The sequence below is a fragment of the Mus caroli genome, chromosome 19, assembly GCF_900094665.2.
Source record: "Mus caroli chromosome 19, CAROLI_EIJ_v1.1, whole genome shotgun sequence".
Taxonomy (NCBI): Eukaryota; Metazoa; Chordata; class Mammalia; order Rodentia; family Muridae; genus Mus; species Mus caroli.
The window spans coordinates 2,476,503-2,489,172 of record NC_034588.1 but is presented as its reverse complement, the minus strand read 5'-3'; the positions used below and the strand labels follow the sequence as shown (position 1 = coordinate 2,489,172).

At 51.7% G+C, this 12,670-nt stretch overlaps 2 protein-coding genes across 3 annotated transcripts; both read left to right on the top strand.

Moving 5' to 3' along the window:
* The first annotated feature begins 7,814 nt into the window (after positions 1-7,814).
* Znrd2 (zinc ribbon domain containing 2) lies at positions 7,815-9,261 on the top strand. The gene is made up of 4 exons (XM_021152350.1): positions 7,815-7,897; positions 7,978-8,129; positions 8,248-8,332; positions 8,855-9,261. Exons 1-4 carry the CDS (start codon positions 7,879-7,881, stop codon positions 9,196-9,198), a joined length of 600 nt encoding a protein of 199 aa, XP_021008009.1. The 5' UTR covers positions 7,815-7,878; the 3' UTR covers positions 9,199-9,261.
* Positions 9,262-9,339: 78 nt separating this feature from the next.
* Positions 9,340-11,470, top strand: Fam89b (family with sequence similarity 89 member B). Of its 2 annotated transcripts, none has more exons than XM_021152348.2 (2): positions 9,340-10,316; positions 10,724-11,470. In XM_021152348.2, the coding sequence occupies exons 1-2, from the start codon at positions 10,026-10,028 to the stop codon at positions 10,961-10,963; spliced, it is 531 nt and encodes a 176-aa protein (XP_021008007.1). In that variant the 5' UTR covers positions 9,340-10,025; the 3' UTR covers positions 10,964-11,470. The 2 variants fall into 2 exon arrangements, with proteins under 2 accessions (XP_021008007.1, XP_021008006.1); XM_021152347.2 differs by having other exon boundaries at positions 10,685-11,470.
* Positions 11,471-12,670: the final 1,200 nt, after the last annotated feature.

The window sequence follows — 12,670 nt, the reverse complement described above, 5'->3', positions numbered from 1 at the left end:
GTTGGTCAAACAGTCCAGGCTTGGAATCTCGAGCTCTCCAAGCCTTGGAATTCTTGCCCATGGAATGAGATCTAGTCACCCAACTGTGAGAGGGACAAAAGCAGTGGTGGGCTGTGGGGGTCTGGGACAGCTTCCTTCAAACAGGCTTTTCCATAGTGAAGGGAAGTAATGAGGGGAGCCTTGGGGCATGCTGGGAAGCTGAGAAAGGTGAAAAGGACTGCCATGAGTCTTGCAGAGGAAAACAAACAAACAAACCCCCAAACAAAAAAACTCTGTCCTTTCCAAGTCAGAGGAAAAGCCAGGTGAGCAACAGGGTGGGGAGGGCAGAGGGCAGTGCAGCTGGGGTCTGAGTGGGTATGTAAGTCACTGTGAGGAATTTGGATCAGCGGGCACTGTATCAGGGCCGATGAGGAGCTGCCCATCGCACACCTCTTGGAGTGATGTGGCTGTTTGATTTGGGACTGTGGAACATAGTGCCATTGTGAAGTAGATGATACAGAGAAGCAGGTGATGTGGTCTCAGGGTTTGGCTTCATCCTCTGGCAGGTGAGAGGAAAAGACAGGAGAGGGACACTATGGAGGTCCCTTTCAAGTCTTCTGAACAGAGACACTTGAGCCTGTGACAGACTGGAACATAGGAAACGTTACTCTGTGGGACAGGTGACTCAGTAGTTCACGAAAAGGGCCCACAGAAACAGGCAAGCTGCCATTCTTGTGCACCAGGGAGGAGAGAGAATTATCCCAGAGACCCCAGAAGGGGTGTCAGAGTGACATGAAAGGAACTTGATGTGGAAAAGCCAAAAGGAATGTTCTAGAAGGAGTATATGACCAGTAGCATGTGTTGCTGTGAGTGGGAGTGGAGACAACCCTTGTCCTGGGCTGCTGCAGGGACTCAGGGACAAGAAGGAGCAATGAGTCCAGCTTAGATCGTCTGGCAGTGACCGTCCACAGATGTGATCTCTGGTAGACTCCTTAGGTTCTCAGGGCCTCAGCAAGGAGTGGCTGGTACCCTTCAGGCTGGTGAGTAAAGCAGGGTGGAGGGACTGTCTAGGAAAGACACCCCCTCCTGCTGTACTCGCAGGCTAATATTGGAGGGAAGACCTTACTCATCACCATTGAGGAGACTATGAGAAAAGCCTTTATATGCCCAGGCTAACTGAAGAGAACCCTGGACCTGAAGCTGCAGGGCAGGGGCGGGGGGGGGGGGACCCNCAGANAACTGNGGGCCCTCAACAGACCCCTGAGTCCCTCCCTGCAGTTTGTCAGAAAGGAGCCCAAGCAATGGATGCTATCTCTAATCTCCTCCTGTTTCCAGTTTTGCTGATCCTGGCGGTGCAGTAGTATGACCACCTAACATACTGCAGGGAAGTGGAGCGGATCTGCAGGGTAAACTGAGGCAGCTGAGCACACTCAGCCACCATGCTCTACTGCCTTTTCCAGCCTTCTTGCCAGCCAGCCATAGCCCCCATCTTCCTAGAAGACAATTCTGTAAGGCCAAGGAGACCATGGCCATTCCAGACCATTAAGGCAGGTCTTCCCCAGCTGCTGTCCCTTCCCTGGTGTGTGCTGTCAGATCTTTTATTTATTTTGTGTGTATATATCTGTGTAGTTCTGTATATGGGAGGGGGACTTGTGAGCATGTGGGGGGTTTGTGTGTATTCACTTGCCAGTGGAGACCAGAGATCAACTTCAGATTTTTATTTTTGTTTAGAAATACTTCTTTTGCTGGGCGTGGTGGCGCACGCCTTTAATTCCAGCACTCGGGAGGCAGAGGCAGGTGGATTTCTGAGTTTGAGGCCACCTGGTCTACAGAGTGAGTTCTAGGACTGCCAGGGCTACACAGAGAAACCCTGTCTTGGAAAAAAACCAAAGGGGGAAAAAAAAAAAGGAAGAAATGCTTCTTTCAGGGACTGGAGACATGGCTCAGAAGTTAAGAGACCCTGGTTCAATTCCCAGCACCCACAGCGCAGCTCACAAGTGTCTTTTAACTTCAGTCCCAAGAGATCCGATGTCCATTTCTGGCCTCACTGGGCACTGCATGCATGTTCTGCACAGACATACTTGCAGATAAAACACTAATACACATAAAATATTTTTATTTAAATAATTTTATTTAAAATATTATTTAAATAATAATAATTACATGCATTCAATCCCAGCACCCAGAGGCAGGTGGATCTCTGTGAGTTTGAGGCCAGCCTGGTTTACAGAGTGAGCTCCAAGAAAGCCAAGGCTATTACACCAGAAATCATGTCTCAAAACAAACAAACAAACAATTTATTTTGAAACAGAGTCTCATTATGTAGTCCTGGCTGGTCTTGAACTCATAGAGATCCACCTGCCTCTGCCTTCCAAGGCTCCGATTAAAGGCACAGACCTTCATGCTTTGGCATATTTATTTTGTGTGTGCATGTTGTGTGTGCATGTTGTGTGTGCACAGCTGGTCCTTTGAGAGGCCAGAAGAGATCACTGTATCTCCTGTACCCCTGGTACCACAGATGGTTGTGAGCTACTGGGTGGCTGCTGGGAATTGAACCTGGGTCATCTGCAAGAGAAGCAAGTGCTGTTATCCCCACTCTCTTATTTTTTTGAGATAGGGGCTCTTTGTGTAGTTTTGGCTGTCCTTGAACTCCGAGGTCTACCTGCATCTGCCTCCTGAGTGCGGGAACTAAAGGTGTGTGCCACCACCTTCCAGCTAACTCCTTTTTTAGACAGAATCTCTGGCCTCAAGCTCTAGGTGTAGCTGAGGATGTTGTCTCTCCTACCTCCACCTCCACAGTGCTGGGCTTGCACACCAGGCTTGTGCAGCGCTGCTAGGCGAGCTCCACCCCCAGCCGGGAAACCTGCTCCTGCTCTGTTCACATGTTTATTGTCCGTCTCACTAAGCGCTCAGGAAGGTACAGTTTATCTCCAGATCCCAGAGCAATGGTAGACAATCGGGAGTGCTGCCACTTGTTATTGATTCCACCAAGAGTGATAAGAATACCTGTCACTTACAATGTTTACATGGTTATGTCATTTCATCCATTAGGTGACATTGCACAGGGGAATCCAAAGCTCTGAGAAATGAAACAATTTGACGCAGGTTCCCTAGTGAGTTAGCTGCAGGTACCAAACTGGACCAATGCACAGCCTGCCTGATGGTAAGGCTCTGCATGCTCCTAGGATGAGGAGTGAGGTTGGAGACCCCACAAACGTCCTGAAGGTAGGTGAGTGGGTCAGCAAGACAGAAAAGAACAGACTCCAGATTCAGAGAATGTGTGGATTGCTCAATTCCTCGAACGTCGCACAGCCTGCCAAAGGGGGAGACATGACTAGAACCCTTGGTGTATAACCTCTTGATGCCATTTAAGGAACTGGCTGGAGAGAGGCCATGACAGGTGAGTCCAAGGAGAGAGTACGGCGTGGAGGTCGCAGCGCTGATTACCCCGCCTGCACTATGGGCCAGGTTTCAGTTGTCTGAGACTGGGTTTCTCTGTGTAGCCCTGGCTGTCCTGGAACTCACTCTGTAGACCAGGCTGGCCTCGAACTCAAAGATCTGCCTGCCTCTGCCTCCCGAGTGCTGGGGTTAAAAGTGTGTGGCACCACTGCCCGGTACTTCCTTAGTTTTCAACAGGGATCAACAAGTTTATATTTATAAAACCCTCTGTTAGTCAGAGCTGGGAGTGTGTTAGTTTCTTTATCTTTATCTGGGTCTAGGAGCTACAATGATACTTGGACCATTCAAGAGGACAGGCTCTGTCTCTGCCAAGCTTCTAGACTCTCAGGAAAGACTCAGTTCTGGGATGGTATGTGAGTAACAGAGAAGGGGTCTGCTCATCAGGGTTTTGTTTTGTTTTTTTCTTTTTTTGAGACAAAGTCTCACTATGTAGTCCTGACTGTCCAGGAACACAGTATGTAGACCAGGCTAGTCCCCCTGCCTCTGCTTTCTGAGTGCCGGATTAAAGGCATGTGCCATCACTCTTGGCTGCTTATCAAGTCTAAAGAGAATGGATGATGCCACAGAGACCTGTGGGGAGACAACTGTGCCCTGAAGGTCTCTCTCCAAAGACTGTGCCCTGAATGTCTCTGCCACTCTCTGTTGGTGTTGGGCTTTGGTAAGGCCTGGGTCTAACCCAGGCTCTGGGATGTAGTAGGGAAGCAGGCTACCACTGAGTCACATTCCCAGCCAGGTTTTTATGTTCTGAGCTAGAGTTTCACAATGTATCTGACTGGCTTTGAACTCTCATCATTCCTCCTGCCTTGGCTTCCCGAGTGCTGTGATTGCAGATGCATGCCATCGTGGCTAGCTCAGCTGTGACACTTCCTGTGGCTCCTAGGATGATGAGCGCTGAGCTAACGGTCCCATCCTTCCTGTGGATTGGACCCAGAGCCTCAGCATCCTGGGCGAGTGTTCTGCAGCTGAACCCCATCCTGGCCCTCTCCACATGTGAGGCACCAGAGTGTCTGCCACCTCACTCCTGTCACACCTCACACTCGGGAAACGTCTGCTGGTGAGAACTCAGACCCAGAGCGGCATCGCTTTCGTGGACAGTGACTTGGAGCTGACCTGATGACTCTTCTATGGAAAACTGCTGTTGCTCACCTCCCTGCTTCTTAGAACAGCAGTCAATAAACTATCTAGAGACGAAGAACAGACCCAGAAACTGGTTACATCTATTGAATTTCTGGCAATTTTAGGAGCAGTTGGTAAGGAAGGATCCAAGGGGAAGGGGTGAGGGAAAGGAGCCCACTGATGTCTTTCCATACTCACCACTCATATGACATGGTGACACGGGTGTTACTTTCCTTGCGCTCTCACAAAATCCATGAATTTTCCCCCTCCCTTGAAAAAGCATCTTACTACATAGCCCAGGCTAGTCCAGAGCTTTAATCCAACTTCCTCTGGCTCATGAATTCCACATTTAACCCAAGCACCCCCACCCCAGACAATTCAGCTGGGAGAGTCAGGTAGGAGAAGATAAGGGTGTTTGTATTCGATTCCTCGCAGTTGAGAGACTCAAAAAGAGAGGAGTACAAACTCAGCACAGCCGTTCTACCCATGACCCAGAGCCCATGTCGGTCTGACAAGGGAGCCCTGATGATTTGGTTCAGCACGAAGCTCAGCTCTCCTAGGCGCTCATTTGATTCCACCTGAGACCAGAGACCATTGTGAGTGTGAAGTGCCATGTCCTGGAATGGTGTGTGTGAAGCCTGGAATTTTCCAAATTGTTCCAGCTCAATCTACACATTTCTCAGTATGATCATTACAAAGGATGTGGCCGAGAGGAGTCCTTTCCTTGGCACAGTTAAACGCAGAGGGGAGGCTGCTTCACTATTTTTGTAGGAGTGTCCTATGTGCAGATATAGTGCATGTCAGAAGAGGGCATCAGATACCATTATAAAAGATTATGAGCAGCCGTGTGGTTGCTGAAACCAAGGACCAGAAGTCCGTGAACTCAGGACCTCTGGAAGAGCAGCCAGTACTCTTAACCACGGAGCCACCTCTCCAGCCCCCAGAAATCTTTTTGAGTTGATTTGAGGAAGTCATTTCAGCTCTCAGCAATACAGTACCATACAGCAATGACAGGCTGTTGTTATCAGCTATTGTTGAGAGGATTTGGGGGTAAAAGGCCTGCCACTGTTAGTTGTAAAGGGCATGTTCAATGACACAGATTCATCTCAGGATCTACAGTGGTATCGTTAGCGCTGGCAAGCTGTGCTGAAATAAAACCGCTCCACTGCAGTACTGCGAGTTAGTACCATAGTCTGCCAATGGGACCTGAGGCACTTACTGTGCCTTTAATATCTCTGGAGTGACAGGGGCAATGCAAGGTATGTGGCTCCCTCCTCACAACATTTCCTTCTGGGAAATGTCCCAAGCTGGACTGGTGGTAGCCTGGGTTTAGTATATTTTGTGTTTACAGTGTGATAACTGATAATGTTTTCTGTTTGCTACAGTGACAGATCAGGCAGACATGGAGACAATCCCAGAAGAGCCAATAACAGTAAATTAAGATCAGAAGTCCCCGCACAGCCTCCTTAGAGAATGAGCATCTACTTAACTGATACACGACTCCTGGGTAGTGTAAAACACTGTTGTCTATAGCCGTAAGTTGTTGGAAGGGCTCTGCTACTAACATTCCCTACTTCACACTGCGAAAGTGTATGACTCAGATACTATACTGTGCCATTCTTCTTTGTTCTCACAGATACCCACCTACCTCTGCCTCCTGAGTAATGGGATTAAAGACATGTGCCACTGTGCCTAGCTAGGTTTATTTTTATGTTTGTGTATGTTTTGCTGCATGCAAACCTGTGCTCTGTGTGCATGTCCGATGCCCTTAGAGGCAAAAGAGGGTGTGTGATTCCTTGGAACTGCAGTTCTGCATTGTGTGAGACATCATGTGGAATGTGGGCACCGAACCCATGTCCTCAAGAGCCATTAGTGCTGTTAAGAACTGAGCCATCTTTCTACCCCCTTTCTTCCTCCTCCTCCTCCTCTTATTTATTTTATGCATGTGAGTATACGGTAGCTATTTTCAGACACCCCAGAAAAGGGTGTCTTAGCCCTTTCACAGATGGTTGTGAGCCACCATGTGGTTGCTGGGAATTGAACTCAGGAGCTCTGGAAGAGCAGCCAGGGCTCTTAACCGCTGGGCCACCTCTCCAGCCCTTGGTCTTTTAATTACTTGTTGCTCTTGCAAAGAACCCAGGAGATGAGGAGCACTGGTCTTTATTCGTAACCCACTCAAGTAGAAGCCATTTTCTTCGCCAGCAGGCCCTACAGTCCTCTGAGAGGAGAGAATGCCTCCTTAAGATCTGGTGGGCTCTCCTGTAGAGCACTTTCTAACCAGTGATCAGTGGGGGAGGGTCAAGCCCATTGTAGGTGGGGTCGTCCTTGGGCTGCTGCTCTTGGGTTCTGTAACAAAGCAGGCTGAGCAAGCCATGAGGAGCAAGCCAGTAAGCAGCAGCCTCCATGGCCTCCAGCTTCCTGCCCTGCTTGAGTTCCTGCTTTTGATGAACATGTTATATGGAACCATGAGTGAAACAAGCCTTTTCCTCCCCAAGTTATTTTTGGTCATGGTGTTAATCCCATCAATACTAGCCCTAACTAAGACAGCAGGCTGATATCAGTTCTAGGCATTGGTAGAAGGTGGACAGACGACACTCAACATGCAGACAGGGAGGAGTGTTGAAATAGGTGAGATGGCTCAGTGGGTAAGAGCACCCGACTGCTCTTCCGAAGGTCCAGAGTTCAAATCCCAGCAACCACATGGTGGCTCACAACCATCCGCAACGAGATCTGGNGCCCTCTTCTGGAGTGTCTGAAGACAGCTACAGTGTACTTACATATAATAAATAAANGAGATCTGGCGCCCTCTTCTGGAGTGTCTGAAGACAGCTACAGTGTACTTACATATAATAAATAAATAAATCTTAAAAAAAAAGAAATAGGCAGAAAACGACTTCAGTGTAGCTAGCCTAGTCTGAAAGACTTAGAGAACTTTTTATTGCAGTGACTGTTGGGCAGATGTCATGGTCCTGCCCATCTCCTGCTTCACCTGTGTGGAAAGACAACTCCGAGGGAATCGGGTATTTCACAGACCTAAGGGCCACTTTATCTGCGGCAAGTAGAAATGGAGACTCTGAAAAGCCACACCCGAGTACTGAAGCGTTACCAGGGAGACGGCGGTACCCATCCATAGCTCTGGCTACCAGCCGAGCCCATAGGTTAGGATCAAATGTGCAGCACATACGCCCCACTTTGACTAAAGCGCCAGGAAGACCGTGTAAACGTCACTTCCGCCATCAGCTACCACATGTGGGAGGCGGGGCCGTAGTGGGGGCGCGTCTTATTTGGATCACTTCCGGTGAGCCCAGCAGTGACCACGGCAACATGGCCTTGAACGGTGCAGGTATGGGCTTGGGATGTTTGGCCAGTGGCCGTGGGGTGCGCGAGGAAGCTCTCTCCATCTCCTGTGCCTGTTTTCTCTAGAAGTCGACGATTTCACCTGGGAGCCTCCGACTGAAGCTGAGACGAAGGTGCTGCAGGCGCGACGGGAGCGGCAGGATCGCATCTCCCGTCTGATGGGGGACTACCTGCTCCGTGGTTACCGCATGCTGGGCGACACGTGCGCCGACTGCGGGGTGAGGCGAGTGATGAGGCCGAGGCCGCGGACCGGGCCGCACGACCTTTCCTCAGCTCCCTCTTCTGTGGACCCTGTCTCTCCGGCTCACCTATGTCCATGTACTTTCTGGTCCCCAGACGATCCTCCTGCAAGATAAACAGCGGAAAATCTACTGTGTGGCTTGTCAGGAACTCGACTCAGACGTGGATAAAGATAACCCGGGTGAGGGTCCGAGTGTGCCCTGTGGGGAGAAGAGAGTGGCGATAGCTACAGAGGAACTGTGAGCCTGGGAGGTGACAGTGGAAACTCCTGCGTGCCGTGGCATTAAGGTGCCTTCTCGTTTCCGCCCCAGAGAGGTGTTTCATTCAAGAAAGACCGTCAGCCTTTTGTTTCTGACACCGTGGGGAGAGTCCTAGCTAAATAGTCATCCCACGTGTAGAGTGGACGTGCATCCCCGGGTCCTTGTGCATGTTGGACAGGCATTTTACCACTGAAGGGCGTCCCAGTTTACAGGCATAGACTTGATGCATAGATGAGGCCAGGCCAACTGTCAAGCAACTGGACCTCAAGTGTAAATCAGTGGGGCAGTGTTTGGCAAGCATGTGTAAGGAGAAAGAAGAATAGAGATGAGACGGGATTGGCTTAGGCAGAAAACACCAGCAGCTCGGGGCATCGGTAAAGAGCACATGACTCGGGAGAGCCGGACGGGGCATCCTTACTCTTCCACTTCTTTTCTTGTTCTAGCACTGAATGCACAGGCGGCGCTCTCTCAAGCTCGGGAACACCAGCTGGCCTCAACTACAGAGCCTGCCTCGAGCTCTCGGCCCCCATCCCAGCCACCAGTACCCCGTCCAGAGCACTGTGAAGGCGCAGCAGCCGGGCTCAAGGCAGCCCAGGCGCCGCCTCTTCCGGCCGCACCTCCAAATACGGACGCGGTGGCTTCCACACAGACGGCCCTCCTGCAGAAGCTAACCTGGGCGTCAGTCGAGCTGGGCTCTAGCACCTCCTTGGAGACTAGTATCCAGCTCTGTGGGCTTATCCGGGCTTGCGCCGAGGCCCTAGGCAGCCTGAAACAGCTGGATCACTGAGACCTCTATTCTGATCCCTGTTCCCCTGAGAAAAACCCTCCAGAAAAACAGCTTTTCCTCCGCGTGGTTTGTTCTTTCTTGGTTCTGAGTGTGCATGCGAGCCCCAGTTCTCCTCGATGGTTTTCCTTGCTTTTGGCATCTCGCCTTTCCATGGTCTTTTCTACCTGAACGGCGAGGTTCTGCATTCAGGACAAGAAGTAAATGGCAGAGGGATAAGTGACACCTTATTCCAAGGACTGACCTCATTCTCCCCAAAGGCTGGGCCACTAATCATTGTCTCTGCCCCAATACCCCCTTCCTCCACCTGAGTGCCATTTGAAGTTTCAGTCCCCTTGGTGGCTTCCTTTCCTTCCTTAACCATCCTGACTCTACCATCTTTCTCCATCTTATGGCCGCTAGGATGTTGACAAATTGTGGGGAGGGCAGTGATGGGCAGTCTTACCTTCCTACCCCAGACTCTGGCCTCCCGCATCCCCGTGCTTTTAGAATCCTTCGCTTGGGAGAGGACTCGTGTAGAACACATTGTGTAGGAATGAGGCAGCAAAAGGTCGCCAAAAAACCGTTTCTGACCCTTTCGGCCTCCCCTGTCCCATACAGTTCTTTGATGGGTTTTTCGGCTCCAGGGTCATCGCCGCGTTAAGAGAGGCCCCGCCCATGCAGGGGGGGGTGGAGCATAGGAGGAGTCGGGGACGGAACAAAGCACGGCCTGCGGGCGGCGGCTGGGCTCTCTCCGGAGGCCGGGCCACGGAGAGCTGGTTCTGTGGGCAGCAGCCCGCCGAAAACGTAAGAGGGGTGCAGGCGGCATCGTGGTCCGCGCCGGCCTGGCTATGAACGGGCTGCCCGCGACTGAGGCGCCGGGCGGCGCGGGCTGCGCTCTGGCCGGGCTCCCGCCGCTACCGCGCGGCCTCAGCGGCCTTCTTAACGCTAGTGGGGGCTCGTGGAGGGAGCTGGAGCGTGTCTACAGCCAACGGAGCCGCATCCACGACGAGCTGAGTCGTGCCGCCCGCGCCCCGGATGGTCCTCGCCATGCCGCGGGATCTGCTAACTCAGGTTCTGCAGCGGGCCCGCGCCGCCCGGTTAACCTCGACTCTGCACTAGCCGCGCTGCGCAAGGAGATGGTGAGTAGGTGGGCGCCCCGCCAGGGTAGTAGCTCTAAAGAGAGGGCAGAGATAAGTCTGGGATCCGCTTCCTCATCTCAGGTCCAGCAGGAAGCATCTGGTCACGGGGCTTTAGGACAGCACTGATAATAATGTGTAGCAATTGTTGCATTTTAAAAACTTGCCTGATTTCATCTTGCTGGACAATGTTACCCCATTGTATAAATGAGGGCCAAGGACTGGCTGGAGGTTTCACAGTTGGCAAGTACTATCTGTTCTCAGAACTTTCACTTAAAGGTGCAGGAAGATTGGATAGGGTTGTCGCCCACGGTGGGAATTCTGGGGGTGGCCCGGACCCCCAACTCCAGCCCACTGTCAGTTGTCTGTAGGTGGGGCTGCGACAGCTGGATATGTCCCTGTTGTGCCAGCTGTGGGGCCTGTACGAGTCGATCCAGGACTACAAGCATCTGTGCCAAGACCTGAGCTTGTGCCAGGACCTGTCATCCTCTCTGCACTCGGACAGCTCCTACCCACCTGATGCCGGCCTGTCTGATGACGAGGAGCCTCCTGATGCCAGCCTGCCCCCAGACCCTCCACCCCTCACCGTACCCCAGACTCACAACGCCCGTGACCAGTGGTTGCAGGATGCCTTCCAAATCAGCCTTTGAAAGCTGAGGTGGATAGGAACGCACCCATACAAAAGGCTCAAAACTTGCCCTTCAGCAAGTCCTTAGTCTACAGTGCCTGCTCTTTTACCGGTACCACCTCACCTCCCTTCAGGAGGGCAAGGCATTATACCCATCAGGCAAAGCGGTCAAGATTGCAGCCTGTGCCCAGTGTCCTGGGCTTCCACTTCTCCCACGTGTGTGCACCCTAGCTTGGCCAGCCCTTAGTCTGACTGTGGGGCCCAAAGCGTCTTGCACTCCCGTTCGCATCTCTGGGACTGGGATGAGTGCCTAGCTCCCATCTCTTTTTCGTCTTTTGCTGCCTCTTGCAGCTGCTGGCCCAGCGGCATCCCTACCTGTGGCCCCAGGGGTTCCTGGCCTGGGACAAGGGCTCCAGAACCCACCTCTGTAGCCACCCACGACCAGAAAGGCTAAGGTCTTTATGCTGGATATTTAAGTTTAGCGACCAGTTCCTGGGCGGGAAAATAAATAAATAATTTCAGCATTGTATTCTGATTGCCTGGTTAATTGGTACTGGGTTGGGGAATAGTTTTCTGGTAAGTGTAGTCTGCGTTCTGCCGGCAGGTGGCGCCCAAGACCCCCTAGCGAAAGGCTTAGCGGGCGTGAGATGCGAATATTCCTTCTTGGGGGCAAGGTTGGAAGCTGGCCCTGCAGCAATATGAAAGCGGTCAAGTCTTTTCCCCTTGGGCTCTAAGTTTTGGACCCAGCATGCCCTTCCGCCTTGCTTTGAGCCTTTTGGGAAGGAAGGAGCCGCCCATCTTGAGGAGAGAAACTTTCCACCTCCAGTGCTGGGAGGAGTTGGCACAGGAAATGGGTGGGCCGGAGCTGCCTGACCCAGGGGCCCATCCCCATGAATAGGGAAAGGTCTAAGGAGAGTGTTAGAGTTGGTGCCCCGTGAGCTGTAGGGGTTGCTGGGAAGAAGGGGTGTGGAGGCCGAAAGGAGTAAGTAAACAAGTTTCAGTTTGTAGACAAGCCTTGGAAGGGAGGGAGATGGCAGCCGGGCTCAGAGCATCGTTTCTAAAGACTCAGGCCCCTGTGTTGCAGTCACAGAGCACCCAGCCTCCCCCGAGACAGCACGAAGGACCTGTAGGGTTGCACATAAAATGCTTCCTTAGGAAGCAGAGGACCACAGCGATAGGATAGACAAAACTGGGTGTCCAGCCCACAGGAAGAAGCCTGCACATTCTCAAAGTTGCACCCAAGCATCCTCATCCCCACCTCCTACCATAGTCACTTGCCTGCTAAAGATGCCGATAGGCTAACATGCCTGCAAGACCAGACATCCTAACCAAATTGAGGGTTACCAGGCAGGTGACACATTGATGTGTTGCTCCAGGCCATCTCTCTAGCTGGGTATAAAACACCTTGCAAGGCTCATTACAGTGCGAATTGGATGTGTGAGCGATAAGGAGTCTAATCTAGGCATTAACACAGCAGCTAACGCCCCAGGGACTTCCCAGGGGAGGAGCAAAAAACACCCATGTACATATTTTCTCTAGTTCTGATAACGGATTGCACGTAATGAGACACGGCAAAATCAGCCCAGCCCTAAGCCAACCGCTTTTCCCCGTCTTCAGACTTCAATGACATACATAAAAGGTAGAACTGTAATTGGCCCCATTTAACAGACTTCAAAACTGAGGCGCAGAGTGTGTGCTTTGTTCAGGGTGGCACTCTTTTTTTTTTTTT